General features: G+C 40.6%; 1 protein-coding gene across 1 annotated transcript in view; it reads left to right on the top strand.

Annotated features, from left to right (window-relative positions):
• Positions 1-986: 986 nt before the first annotated feature.
• The window catches only part of kcnk9 (potassium channel, subfamily K, member 9), a 35,038-nt gene continuing 20,156 nt past the window's right edge, over positions 987-15,868 (top strand). The window contains exon 1 of the mRNA XM_063899807.1: positions 987-1,563. Coding sequence (XP_063755877.1) covers positions 987-1,563 — 577 coding nt within the window. The remainder of the gene's footprint in view (positions 1,564-15,868) is intronic.

The raw sequence follows: 15,868 nt of genomic DNA on the forward strand, positions 1-15,868 counted from the left end.
TCTGAGGAGGAGTGGTCACTGTGAGAGGTCGAGGGGGGGTGGGGGGATGAAATCAGTTGTGCCCCAGCACCATATTATTTCCCGAAAGAAGAAAGAGTTTAGACAGAAACTCAGGCCAGAATCCTAGATGAATCGTGACACTTGGAGAAAGAGAAAAGGCTCAGAGACAGCAGGAGCAACGCCCACCGACCAGAGTCTGGAGTGAGTGGAGACATAAGATGTGGAGCCTTCACAATACGAGCACTTCGTGACACGCATGGTTAGATCTGAGGCCCCCGCACGAGGAGGGGACACATGTATTTCTGTTTCCTTTGTTTTCCTTTTTTAAATCAGTTTAAAGTCATCGGAACGGGAGAGGTTTGGACGTGCGTAGCGGAGCATGAGTGCCACTGCGGGCAGGGAGCGCTCTGTAGCTCGCTTTAAAGTCTCTCTCTCTGCTAATTATCATTTTATATTTATCTATTGGGGGAAACTTCTTTGCCATGGAGCTTGTTCTCGACGTTGCATGTTTGGATTCTTACTTTAAAGCCCTCCAACAAGTGGTGATCCAGGAATAAAGCAGCAGATGAGAGGAACAAAACGCTGTGATGTTTTATCTGTGTGAGTTTCCCAACTTGATGTTCCTCCGCGGTGCTCTGTGACCCTGCCGTGTTTTCGACGACTCAGCACATTTCTAATAAGGATGTCCTCCGCTGTTAGGGAGGAAGATTTAAGGATTTCACTGAAACTGGATTTTTGTTCCTTCTCTATATGAGGAATGTGTTGCTAAAAATAGCCTGCATGCTGATGAGGCTACAATGAACAGGTTGGTGTTTGGCTGAAACTTAGAGAAATGTCTTGTTGCAGGACATTTTAAATCAGAGTGAGAGGAGCAGCAGAGAAAAAAAGGATTTGTCTCTGATCATTTTGGAACATTTTTATTCACATCGGTTTAGTTCACTTGTGGAGCGCAGAGACCAACAGGCGATCTGGGAAGCAGCTTGTTGATGGCACTGCGCACCGGGAGGACTTGGTTTGGGCAGGTCTTGCGCAGGGTCTTTCGGCTGCAGGGCTCCTGGTCCAGGCGATCGAGTAGTCTGTTGTGTCTCTCCTCGAACCAGGAGCAGGATCTGGGCTTCTGTCACTACAAGGCAGGGGGGGATTTCTACCGCGATCACCGGAGCGCACCTTTCTGCGCCTCCTCCTCCAGGCGCTGTCCACACAGTTTTCCCCACGCTTGCTGCGCCTTCCCGGGGAATCCGAGGGGACATGAGCCCCTCGGTCGCCGGTTCCTGTTGGCCATGAAGCGGCAAAACGTGCGGACATTGTCCCTGATCATCTGCACGTTTACATACCTGCTCGTCGGGGCCGCTGTCTTTGACGCCCTGGAGTCCGACTTCGAGATGCGGGAAAAGGAGCAGCTGGAAGCCGAGGAGAAGCGTCTCCAGGGGAAATATAACATCAGCGAGGATGATTACCGCAAGCTGGAGACCATCATCATGGAGGCAGAGCCCCACAGAGCCGGGGTGCAGTGGAAATTCGCAGGGTCATTTTACTTTGCCATCACGGTGATCACCACCATAGGTAAGTGTGAGTCTCTAAGTCTCTTAAAGCATAACCCCGTAACCACTACAGGTGGTGTAATGTCGCTGTGGCGCAACAGGACATGGTTTATTATGAGAGAATGACAGTAACATTTCCAAGGCAGTAAAACGGCCCATAGGCAGCTATAAGATAAAAGCACACATTTCTATAAGTCTTAGGATAAAGTTTGTACGCAACATGTTGCAGTCGCTGCTCTGAAGGGAGCTGTACTCGCTGGAGCTTTGTGTCAAACACCACCAAATGATGTTTTTCATACTAACTAACAGTAAAGAATGACGTAACGCTCTCAGAACACTGTTAACACACATGTATTATTTCCTTTGGTGCAGCTGTAGTGCGTGAGTATTCAACTTTGACGCTGCGTAAATGAGATGCAGGTGCAGAAGCAAGGCTGACAGTGAAACGAGTTTCGGGGGTCGAGATTTACTCTCAAAGCGAGTAGAGAGGAGATGTGGAGGATGACGAGGCTCTGTGGTGCTGAAGGGACAGCTTCTCCGGGTTCAGGAGTTCGGAGAGTTCATCAAGTGATACCATTCAAACCGATGCTGCTTCACCTACATGTCATCCAGCCTCTAAATGTGTGCTCCTCGGGTTAGGGTTAGATCGTTTTGTAGTTTTGCTGCAAACAAGTGGCTTTGCAACACGTGCCTACCAAGAAAAAAGGTTGTTTTGTAAGAGCTGGTGATCGAGACATTTCCATAAATGCATTTACTTGTTATGATTCCCCCCCCCCCCCCACCCCCTCTCCCCCCAAAAAGGGGTTGTGTATTACATCAGTTTGACGCGCCTTACGATGATGCATTTGCGTCATAAAGATGCATTTGCAGGAGCAACGAGTTCCTCTCCTTTACGCTCCACAGTCAAACCACATTCCTCCTGCATTTTAATCACTGAAATCCCGATGAAGCTGGACTTCATTTCCTTATTTTAAATGTCCAAACTGTTGAAACGAAGTGGCAGGACATTTAAAATGAACTTCTCCTTCCCGCAGAGGTCACACTGAGAACAGTCCCTCCATTATTGAAGAAGTTACACAGTGTCGTGGGGGAACTAATGCACCCGGCCTGTCCTCCAGTTTGCCAGGCAACACTTAGAGAGGGTCGACCGCAGCGAGCAGTGAGTGTGGAGCCGCTGTTGTTTCCAGGCTACAGAAACGAGAGCCATTGTAATATTCATGTTGTGTGAAGTGGTTACATTCACTGCTGCTCCTCTGTCAGGAAACAGGGGCTCCATGCATTAGCATACTCTTAACAGGGGGTAGAAAAGTACAGCGATCAGTCAGACCTTCACTGTCACAGTATACAGGCATGGAGTATGTGGATGCATGCAATAGTGAGGATTGAAAAAGGACAGGACAGAAATTACGTTTGGATTCATTCAGTTGTGAGAATACATCCAGCATCATGCGACTGATGGCCTGTGGTTACATTTCCCTAAATTACTGTTTAACTGTAATGAAATGTGTTTTTTATACTAAGTTTACATAGAAAGATTGTTTGTTTTTTACAATATAAATGGTATATATATATTTAAATGGTTAAAAAACCTGCAGAACATAGAATAGACGAGATAGAATAGAATTACTTTATTGATCAAAATTTGGGTTTTTTTTCCCCGTTGCAGCAGGATAACAACAAGGCACAGTAATAACAATGCAATAAAATAAAATAGCATTTAAAATGAAAGTAAAAAATATACATTTAGGACCAAAAATATACAGAAAATATAAACAAAAACGAAATATATAATGCCAGATATCATATGTACAATCAGTATGAAGGTGTGGAATATTAAATAGAATACATGTGTGATTTATCTTGTTGATTGCAAAGCCCAAATTACAGAATAAAACAAAATAGTGGATAGTGTGTGACCTATAAGTGGAAGTGGGTCATAATCATAGCATCAGGATTGTGTTTAAACCTCACTAAATGTGCTCTCTAGATCAACACGTGCAGGCAGGTAATTATAAACTAACAGAGTGAGTTTCTGAGGGGGCGATTTACATGTTTGCAGACTTGTGATCATGTAAATAAAGGGTTCATTGCATTGGACTTCAGTTTGACTAATTTGCCATGTTGTCATGGGTCCGAATGGGAAAATATTTGTCACTGTTATATTGACAAAACATAAAGAGAACCTCATATGTTATCTTGAAGGACACGTCAGGTGATGTTCTATACTCTTTGTTATCATCACCAAACCCAATAAAACCCCATAAACCAACAATGACCTCTTCACACGTACTGTTCTCCGGCCTGATATGTTATTCCTCTAGGCTACGGAGCTCCAATTTTGTTAGACATGTGAATAATCTGCACATTTGCATCGGATGAATTCAAATTAATAGTGTTATTTGATGTCACTCGAGCAACAATTCCACATTCTGATGCTGTGAAACCTGAAACAAACACGTGTATCAATCCGCAGCTGAAAATAGTCCCTAACAAATGCACAGTGCCTTCCTGTTTGAGTAACATTTGACCTACAGTTCCCAGCTCGTCAACTGAAAATGTAAGCATGTTTTTGAACATTTGGAGCAAACACCTGACCCATTCAAACAAAAAAAGAGAGTCAGATCTTCAAAAGGGACCAAATGGGTTCGGGAGTGAGGTCAAAAACAGAGGATTGGGGAAGTATTGACAACTTACTTATTGTTGGTTTCGGCTGTTCCTGTGATTTGTTGATATTTACCTAATGACACAAAACATCATGATCTCTCAAAGACAGAAAGGGACCTCGTTTCACCCTCTGTCTGAAACCAGAGCCCAGTCTGCTGGCCGGCTCGGTTGTGATTGGTCAACCGCTTAGGGATGTCCCGCCCCGTAGCCTTTCATGTACAATGTGTTAGAGCGCTCGTGTTACATAGTGATGTCACTTCATAAAGCAGGCCGATTTCGTTTAGCACTGATAGCAGCTTCAACACTCAGAATTACTTACAGGTCGCTTTGACCGTCCACTCATGTCTTTAGGCGCCATCATTTGAATATCATACTCAGATGAAGTGTTCCTCTGACAGTATGAAATGCATCACCTCATACTCTCACCTGTTGAAGCCTCAGAGGGAAACCTCCCTCTCAGAAATAATGAAGCTCGATTTATTCCTCCGCACTCCATCAACATTTATTTTGACCGCTGAAAGTGGGGGATTCGAAAGCTTCACCGTGCAGCTGAAACTGCCGCACAGATAAGGAAAACAATTTGGACTGTGTCAACGATGAGCTGTTTGTGGAAACTAATCAAATTGGGTGTGGGACAGTGAACATGGTACAGAGATATCTATTAAGATATGCCGAGCCACATGACGGTGTGTCATCACCGGCCGTGTACACTTACAGCAGAATAAATCACAGGACAGACCAGAAACCTCAAGAGAAATGAACCAGTGCAGCCAGCCTCAGGACCGTGAATGTGTGTGTGTGTGTACAGAAACACACATCAATCATCTGCTCACCAAAGAAATGCACCTTATTTACCCCAAAATATTGTTTATACAGCCGGCTCAGCTGCTCAGCTGCTCAGCTGCACACCGAACAGTGACATTTTATTTTCACACAAGAAAACTCTGATAATGTGACGGTTTTTTCTTACATAATACACTAACATGGAGCTAAAGTGTGTAAATATAGTCTCTCAAACTAAGTGATGAAATAAGAAAATAGATAAGAGAGGACTTCATTCATCCCAGAGGATATTGATGTGCCAGAGATACAAAGACAATAAACCCAGCAGTATAATAATAACACTAACAGCGAATCAAAGAGAGCCAATTAAACAACTACAAGAAACTTAGACGGTCAGATAATGAACGTAAAAGAAAGAAGACAGTGACAGAAACATAATTGCACGTTATCATTGATATTGAACATGATATAAAGCAGAGAGAGTTTTGTAATGATGGTAAGGGTGTTTGTATTGCACATAGCGGTGGTGTGGAAGTTCTCCTCACTGAAGGGGGAGGAGTTATAGAGTTTGATGGGAGGAAAGACCTCCTGTGGTGGTCTTCAGTGGTCTCAGTCTACAGCTGAACACCGGTGTGGCGTGCAGGGGGGTGAGACTCGTTGTCCAGAATGTGTAGAAGTTTCCACAGCGTTCTCCGACAACACGCAAAGTTTATTCTCCAAATTCTGCAGGAGTAATCTCTCCAGGAACGATTAGGCACTCAATAAACAAACGACCTGACTCGCAATGTTGATTAAAGATGATATCATTGATTTTAAAAATGACGGCAATTGTAGTTTTCTATTCGTAGTGTCATTGTCAGACAAAGTACTTCTGATCATTTGACACTTCACGGTTTTGCTGAGTCATCTCACGGTCAAATGAAACTCCTGAATCCTCACAGTAGGTACAGCACAAAGGAAACAAAGCACCTCTCATAGTAATAAATCACACAGCTTGCACAACCTGTTTTCACCCTGAGTTTATTTGAATCTGTCTGCCTCTCAGTCCTTGTTAAAGACTGACTGATTCTCAGGCAGAAGAAGACCCTTTTTTTTTAACAGTACTGTATTGTCTGTGAATGTGTGGCGGACAGAGACAGTGCCATTAAAAATGTAACCGATGTAATAGAAGCGGCTGCAGTAGTACAGCACTTATAGTGGAGCAATAGTAGTTATGATAATAATAGCTGCAGGATAAAAAAATAGAAAAAAGGCAGAATCTCAAGCGTGCACTTTCAACTGCTGATCTGAGGAAACACACTTACTCGTGGAGGATTAAAAATAAACGTGTAACCTACAGCTGGAGGCCTCACCTCCCTGTCTTATTGCTAACAGGCAGTTTTAGGGAACTCTAATCTGCGAAATATGCTCATCACCATTATCAAAAAAAAAGCGCAGCTTAATATCTGAAATTGGATCCCAGCTGTGACACTGTTAGCACTTGTCAGCTGTCCCCCCCTACCATCCAGTTTCATCCCACAAATTGACTATTTTTATACCTGTGAATAATTGCACCTTATGTGACACTTAGTGAAGACAGCATGTGAAGCGCAAATTCTTCTCACTCAACTCTGATCGGCGGGGGGGAGGGGGGGGGGGATAGTGATCACGGTGTGCTTATTTATAGGGACAATTTTACATATCTACATTTCTCCCGATGTCGAGGCAAACATCTTGCTGGGAAATCGACATAACAGTAATTGTTAAAGGAACGAGAATCACAAAAAGGTGAAGCTCTTCTAATTGTTCCAAAAATGTACTTTTAGTAACTATTACCATCCCTAATCTCTGAGCCTTACTTCACGGGTGGGAAAAGTACTTGATCTTGTTCTTGAGTAAAGTAGAAGTACTCAGGTCTTGTACTTGAGTAAAAGTAGAAGTACTCAGATATTGTACTTGAGTAAAAGTAGAAGTACTCAGATCTTGTACTTGAGTAAAAGTAGAAGTACTCAGATCTTGTACTTGAGTAAAAGTAGAAGTACTCAGATCTTGTACTTGAGTAAAGTAGAAGTACTCAGGTCTTGTACTTGAGTAAAAGTAGAAGTACTCAGGTCTTGTACTTGAGTAAGAGTAGAAGTACTCAGATCTTGTACTTGAGTAAAAGTAGAAGTACTCAGGTCTTGTACTTGAGTAAGAGTAGAAGTACTCAGATCTTGTACTTGAGTAAAAGTAGAAGTACTCAGGTCTTGTACTTGAGTAAGAGTAGAAGTACTCAGATCTTGTACTCGAGTTAATGTAGAAGTACTCAGATCTTGTACTTGAGTAAAGCAGAAGTACTCAGATCTTGTACTTGAGTAAAGTAGAAGTACTCAGATCTTGTACTTGAGTAAAGTAGAAGTACTCAGATCTTGTACTTGAGTAAAGTAGAAGTACTCAGATCTTGTACTTGAGTAAAGTAGAAGTACTCAGATCTTGTACTTGAGTAAAGTAGAAGTACTCAGATCTTGTTCTTGAGTAAAAGTAGAAGTACTCAGATCTTGTACTTGAGTAAAGTAGAAGTACTCAGATCTTGTACTTGAGTAAAGTAGAAGTACTCAGGTCTTGTACTTGAGTAAAGTAGAAGTACTCAGATCTTGTACTTGAGTAAAGTAGAAGTACCAGAGTGTAGGAATACTCTGTCACAGTAAAAGTATTCTAAATGTTCCTCCAGTGAAAGTAGAAAGTACTCTCCTCTAAATGTACTTAAAGTAGCGACAGTAAAAGTAGTCATTGTTTGATTGGTCCATTTCAGAATAATATCTCTGATATGTTTTATAATGATTGATCATTAAAGTGTTCTCAGAGCTGGTAAAGGTGCAGCTAGTTTGAATGGCTTTGTATACTGCAGGGTAGCTGCTGGATTTACTGCAGGTGAACTACAGTCTGATTTAAGGGCTGATTATATTTACCATCATTCATCCTAATCTGCCTAGCAACTGAAGGTGTTAAATATTGTTTAAATCTAAGGCCAGTTATGCTTTTGAACAATATCACTAATTGTGCCAAAGTTCTTCCTTATTTATTTCTAAGTTACTGTAAGACCTCAGGGTTTACTTTCAGACCTGACAGCGTCTGAAACAGCATTTATACCGTCAACCAAACTGTAGGGAAACTCTTCCTGAAACCCACACTAATAAAGTGTAATCAGGGGGAGCAGCTCTTTTAAAACTGTATTGAATGGCAGACAAACACATAATTGCTTTTTTAATGAACCCCATGTTTACTACAAACATTAATTAAGTGAAAAATTTGTTCCAAGAATTAGAAATTAATTGCATGTTTTACAGGCTGTTGCGTTTTGTCACTTTGAACTTGAATGTCTAAACTAACCGATATATCATTTTTAACGAAAGGCCATCGACCACTTTGAAAAGTATCAGCCAGTAATAGTTGTTATCGTGGCATATGTTTAAGGTAGTGTCCTCTATACCTAGCCCCTTTGTTTGTCCTGCTCACATTTATTGGTAAACCAGGTTACCTTTAGAGGTTCAAAAGCATAATGTGACGACCTGTAGCGGCCATTGTAGTTATGATGCAAACAAAGGAGGAATCGGTCTGTAGAATAAAGAGTTCGGCTCAAACAAACACAAGATTGTTAATTTGCTCTACTCATTTTCATAGACTTGACACTCGAGAAAGGAGTTGCTTTGAGAGAAAACATCCAGGGCCACAGTTTGTCACAAGTAGCCAGTTCTCCAGACAACAAAAGCCAAATCACTGTCGGTTCTTTGGTCCGACTATGCATTTTTAGGCCTATGCGTTCTGTTTCCTTCTGTCTGCATTCAACCAAAGCCTGATTTCATGTCATCTATCACTACTCCCCGAACGCTTCATCTCAATATGAATGCAAAGTCTATTAACAAACCTGAACACATACTTTAAAACACCCAAACCTAACAAACTGGTTTCGTAGTTGTTTCCATTTCAATTCTCACCATGCGTGGTCACAACTGGATGGTTTGCTTATTTACTCATCCAAGACACACAGAGCTACATTAGCCTTCATTACGATTTGCGTTTCCGGCGACCTTACGTATATCATGCCAATGTTCCTTCTCATTTTAGCTGATTAGCAGTTAGCATTTAGCTTGTTTTAGACGCAACCAACACTGTAGTAAAATCGTTGTTGGCTTAGCATTTGATAACTCCACTTTCTGCTAGTTAGGAACGTACGCTTGCTGCTACTGGAAAAGGAGAACTGAAACAATGAGCTAATATGCCAAAACCTCTCTGAATAGAGAAGAGGAACTGCAGAGTCGGGTGTTAAACCAATCACTTCTTATGCTGTCCATAAAACACAACATTTTTTAAAACTAAGTAAATGATTCCTGCAGCAGCAGGACAATCATTTACTTAGAAATCACAGACATGATTTCCATGAGTCAAGGTGGAGTCATTGGGTTGAATAGAGTTCATGATTGTGTACATAATAGTGGAGACACATGCTTCTGTATTGTAGCGCTAGTCACATGACTTCATCCTCACAGATAAATTCATCTCCATTCTTTCTAATGGCAGCGCTTCATGAAGATGAGTCACACGCCGTATTTTGCTTTTTCTCTCAACCTATTGTTGCCAGTCACAGCTTCCATTACGCTGAGCAGCAAGGGCCACTTACAGATCCCTTGACTTGCATTCACACATTATATACAGTTTATGTGCCTGCAGGAAAAGGCCACTAACAGGGAGTGCGGTATGAACAGAAACATCTGAAATATAAGGGTTTTTCATCGTGAAACAAACTATTGCCGTTAACTCTGATTATTATTACAGGTCATGCTTTAATTCATGCTTTAAAACGATCCTGTGTTTGTTAAAAGTGAGACACTACAGATGGGGAAATCATTTAAATAATAGATAAGACCATGAAGCCCCCCCAGCTGGTTATATTTATTTAGATAATTACTTTTTTAAACAGGTTTTCTGAATTGTTAGGTCAGGTTTTCAGTTCGGTGAATATTTGCTAATTTGCCTCACTTTCTGGAGCAGAAATCTGGATATTGAAGGGGCTCAAAATATCTTGGAGATTGTAGATTTCTCTGTATTGCTCCACAGATCAGAATACACCCTCAGCAGTCATGTAAAATATCTATCTTTTAGGCATAGCATATTTGATATTGGTCATGAAGATCAACCATCCCTTTATAAAACCTTTAGGATATAGTTAGGAATGAATGTGTGTGTGTGTGTGTGTGTGTGTGTGTGTGTGTGTGTGTGTGTGTGTGTGTGTGTGTGTGTGTGTGTGTGTGTGTGTGTGTGTGTGTGTGTGTGTGTGTGTGTGTGTGTGTGTGTGTGTGTGTGTGTGTGTGTGTGTGTGTGTGTATGCACCAAAAGCACCAAGCCAAATTCCTGCTAACCTACTTAACAATAAACCTGTTTCTGATTCTGAATCTGATACAGAAATCCACAGATGTGCATAACCAACGTGTGTCAAAATAAATCCCCTAAATATGCATCGTGGATGTTTCCCTTTCACTAAATAGAAACATGTTGTATATGCAGAATAGCTCGAACTCTCAGAATGGAGAAGTGCTTAAAAACATCGAGCGTCTCGCTTTAAACTATCCATTATGTCGCATGTGACTTTTTTTATTCATGTATTCAGAAAATAAATAGGTGTTTATCGCCAGACTAGTCTAACACATTCAAACAAAATAGTCCCAGAGCACGGGAAAGCAAATCATACATGATTTAGACGCGATGCATTTGCCTGAAGGAAATGATACGGTGGGGATTGAGGCGTCTTCAAGTGTGCATTTGCATACAATAGCATGTGTGTGCTTTGTTTGATTCTGCACAGAGGCTGATAAAAGCTGCACTCTCAGCTGTCATGCTCTGGGTGATCATACACACTTTAATCTTAAAAGGGATTGTTGGTGGTGTAGTTCCTGATGATGTGCAGCATGTAGACAGTGATAGCCGTGGGTTAATGTGTGTGAACATGAGAAAGGAGGGCTGGAGAGTGGCTGTTTTTTTGCAGATTGTCCATCTGTAACTTGTCATGGACTGATTGGAGAGCTCGATGCTCTATCACTCGTTTCCCCCTTTTGCTTCTCCTCTCAGGCAGCGTTTATTCCCAAAGAGAACCTGTTGATGCTCTCATTTCAACGTCAAAAAGCTCTTCCTCCACGAGGGTCAATAAGTCCTCATCTGAATTTTCCTCCGAACATATGGGCGGTAATACCCGGGTTTCCCATTACTTAGTATGGATTATGTAAATCTCCAATACATCAAAGACGCTGGATTTTACGACATGTTTTGTCGAGCAGCAGCAGTCAATAAAATGATTGACCATATTTTAAATCCAGGTGATTGGCTTATTCATTATGCATGACACCGGGTTTCATAACAGCTGCGTATATACAATGATTAATGGTGTATGTCATGGAGGGAAATCTTCAGAACGATGAGACGATTTGTGAATGTTTGCAATGATCTGAGCAAATCTAATTGAGCATTTTCTTTTACAGACACTCCCAGATTATCATATAAATAGAAAGACACTTTTTCAGTTCACCTTTCCTAGATCAGAAGGCAACCTGTAACGCTGCCATTTAATCTACCACTCATTTTATTTACCATTCAGGTTCAATGCATTCACACAAGAACATATTGCAATCATAAGGTTTAGTTCACTAAAACTGAAGCATTTTTGGTGAAAAATCATTCCAACACTTACATTTTTGGTAGAGAATCATCCCAAAAGCTACATTTTTGGTGGAAAATCATCTGAAAAATATACATTTTAGGTGGAAATTCATCCAAAAGTGACATTTTTGGTGGAAAATCATCTGAAAAATATACAGTTTAGGTGTAAAATCATTCCAAAAGTGACATTTTTGGTGTAAAATCATCCGAAAAAGCTACATTTTAGGTGGAAATTCATCCAAAAGTGACATTTTTGGTGGAAAATCATCTGAAAAATATACATTTTAGGTGTAAAATCATTCCAAAAGTGACATTTCTGGTGTAAAATCATCCGAAAAAGCTACATTTTAGGTGGAAATTCATCCAAAAGTGACATTTTTGGTCGAAAATCATCTGAAGAATATACATTTTAGGTGTGAAATCATTCCAAAAGTTACATTTTTGGTTTATAATCATCCAAAAAAGCTACATTTTTGGAGTAAAATCATTCCAAATGCTACATTTCTGTACAGCATTTCCCTTCAGTACAGGCCAAATAGCATTTGGCTTTACTTCCTTCACTTGTTAATTAAAAATGCCAAATGTTGACAGAGAAATGTTTGAATATGAACTGTTAGAACACGTTGAAGCAATAAATGGCTTTTATTGGACGACTTTATATCAGTATTTGCATCTGGGGTTTAAAATATGCTGTTTCCCAGTGTGATTTAGTACTGGTAATGAAGGAACATTGATTTAACCAAAAGATTCTTGTGTTGTTATCCCCTCGACACTGCTGTTACCTTCCATGGACATATCCACAAAGATCTGTCAATGATTAATGGGGAGTTGAGTGGTTTTGTTCTCTTGAGATTATATTTCCCTGACCTTAATTTGTCAGATAAAATCAGTGCCGTACACAAACACCTTGCTGCTGCTGTGTTGTCCCGGGGTTGGTTCGTACTCGCCTTTTCTTCTCAACACAAGATGGGTTGTTAATACACTGACTGCTGCTTACTGAAAAATGATGTGAGGCTTTCACCCTAGTTGCACTTTGATGCTAGTAGATTATTTTCACTTTACTGGAGTGTCCTACTGGGAGCTTGATGCAGGTCCCCACACAGATCGATGTGAATGTGTTGGTGCGGTGCTGATGCTCTCTGTGGGGGTCGGCCGGCTTGTTTCTCAGAGGAAACTCCCTCGATGCAGAAATACTCCAGTATGTCCACTGTCCTCATCTTCATTTGGCACTCTAAAGGCTTTTGTGTGTGTAAACTTTGGGATTGTAGCATTTGCAGACCGTTTACATGCACAAAAAGCTATATAACACACGAGGGAAAAGCCCCAAAAAGCATAACAGGGCCTCTTCTATAAGAAGCCTGTCAAAACCGGATTGGTACTTCCTTTTCGTACTAAGGCTTGAGCCACAGCAACGAGTTCTGCTTTCCTGGGCCTCACACTATAGTCAGATACTATACTCAGTTTGATTGGCATGTGAAAATGTTCGCACACAGCGGCCAAGATAAGCCTCTCGTCTTAACTGTAGACGGGCCCCTTAAAGATATTGTATCTGACTCACCTTTAGGCAGAGTGTGCTTTTGAAAGCTGGCTGTACTCCCCCTCGGTCTTATTCCTGGCTCAACACTTGTCAGTCATCTTAAAAAGCCATCACCCTTGAAACAGCAACCGCCCCGAGGCTGAGAAAAGCAGCATCCTCAGGTCTGCAACACGAGATGGAGCAACAGATGCAAAACACAGGAAATCTGATACGAACAGGGGGTAGCTTTAGCATATCTAGCTTCACTTGACTGCTCTGTTCTTACTGGTACCACTTCTCTACACCACTGATTTCATCCACCATGACAACATAAGTGGCTGTTGGCCAGCATTTGTTGATGGTCTTCTCATCTGTGTGGAAAGAGAAGCCTCGCTCGTAGACGTAAATGAGTTGAAATGATGCCCACAGGCTTCCTCTCACCCTGAGTTTCTTAGAGGATGCAAGTGCTGGCAACTGGGCGAAGTAGAGTAGCGCAACGAGCACAGTGGGCTCATCCAGGCCCAAGTGGACCAGCGTGAGTGGAGTGAGTGGGATTGGATGATGATCTGTAGTGCCTGTTTGTATTCGGTGGGGGGGGGGGGGTCCAGGTGGTGTTCTTCTTAAGCAGCTGTTCGAGAGGAGTCATGTTGGTTTGACACTTAGGAAGAAAATGGAGGTAGACTGTGTCAGGATGGAAAAAGATAGAGGGAGAAATCTCCATCTTAACATCTCTGATATTCTCTGAGGTCAAAAATGACGTGGAAAAAAAAGCCATAAAAATATTACAAATATTATTAAGTAAGATTTTCATTTTTCAACATCAGCAACAAGAAAGAACATATTTAAAAAAAATATGAACCCTTAAATACCAATTTGTTTAAATAAACCAATGCTTTTATGAAGACTTAATTAATGTTGCTATACTTCCACAATGGTTAAGCAACAGCAGTGATGTTTTCTGGTGAAGAAAAGCAAGAAAATGACTAATATTTACCCTAAACATAAGAAAATGGCTTAATTTGGTGGGGGTAAGAAGTGACATTTTCAAGCCAGGGCTTTTGGTTTGAAGCGTAGTGTAATAGGATGCCTGACGTTAAATTCTTTTGGCAGTTTCGATCAAACATTGGACTTTAATGGGTTCTACTGGAGGTGTTTTGTTCCTAGGCCTAACCCTGACCCTATAAAAAAGTAAGCCATGTACCTAGTTTGTTGGATATATAAAGTGTTTAAATAAAACACAAGCATGGTTTTTAATATCCCGTTACATATGGAGTTAGATGTATATCCAAGCAGCTCTTTCATAAACTTGCTAAAAAAATCCTTCTGGCTTCCACTAAATGTCAGCTCAGCTTTTTCTACATGTTCACAGTAAACATGCACACGTTTTACCATCCTTACTTTAAATAACTAAATCTAAACATAGTTTTTTCTTTACGTAACTAAACCTCGTGACCTCGATGCACCAGCGTCACACGGTAACATACCGCTCGTGACTTTTTATGAAAATTAAATTAACATGAGGAACATCCGCTGCAAATGGGCTCTTCTGATTAATTATACAGAACTATTAATGCAGTTGTTTCATTGAAATATTTATTGAATCCTATATATTCTCCAGTATATGAGCCAAGATGAACTTAATGAAGTTAGTTATCTAAAAATAGAGACTGCAGTAACACCTAGATCACATTTTAACATCAGCATACATGTGTCTAATGTTTCATATATAAAAAACACAAAGATGGAAATAGGTGATTCTTATTTATTATATCTTTCGTTTTTAGGGCGTCATTTTTGAACAATGTGAGCCTTACTATGAAAGATCATTTTGAATAATGGGTTTTATAAAGACTTTTCAATTTGATTTGACTGAGGTGATTAGCATAGCTTAGCATCATGGCTTGAAGCAGAGGGAAAAGATAGCGTCTGCTGTCCAGCCTTTTCTGTATTTAGTTGCAACTACTGACCCTGGATGGCAAGTCTAAAGGGATGGACAGACATAACGCATTGTTACTTTTGCTATTTTTTAATTTGATTTGTTGTCAGTAAGAACATATAGATTGTACTTTCTCTTGTGTCCTTTCAGTGTTCAACCTAACCTCAAGACCTTTGAACCACCCACTTGCATATTACTCAGCCCATTAAGTGCCTATTATCGGTTGTTATCACTACCATTTTAATGTTTCAGATGAAGTGAAATCTGCAAACTTCACTTAACCATACGATCCGGACGGTTGCAGTTTTGACCACATAGTAAATGTTGTCAATTCAAACTAAACGATTGCTTACTTTAAGGATAAAATCATGATTAGGATAAAATAACTTTGGGTTTGTTACTTAACATATGAAGGATAAGTAACATACATGAGTAAAGTCCATTTCTAACGCTCCATAACTTTTGTACATAACTTAAAATAAGTAAACAACCTATAATCTAGTTAGACCCCCTAGTGGGGCGTGGAGGTACTGCAGGGGAGGCGTGAACAAACATTGGTTGTTCTCTGTTATCATTTTAAATATATATAAAATAGATGTATTGGTTCTTATTGCTACATAACACTTGCACATGTTATCGAAACCAACCAATGGATGTTCTACCCATAGAAGAATATACATGTAAAGTTGGATCCTTGTGTCTTGATATTATTAGCAGAGAAAATGTAATGTTAGTACAATTAATCCTACAAATATACATCAC

The sequence above is a fragment of the Eleginops maclovinus genome, chromosome 13, assembly GCF_036324505.1.
Source record: "Eleginops maclovinus isolate JMC-PN-2008 ecotype Puerto Natales chromosome 13, JC_Emac_rtc_rv5, whole genome shotgun sequence".
In the NCBI taxonomy this organism is placed as follows: domain Eukaryota; kingdom Metazoa; phylum Chordata; class Actinopteri; order Perciformes; family Eleginopidae; genus Eleginops; species Eleginops maclovinus.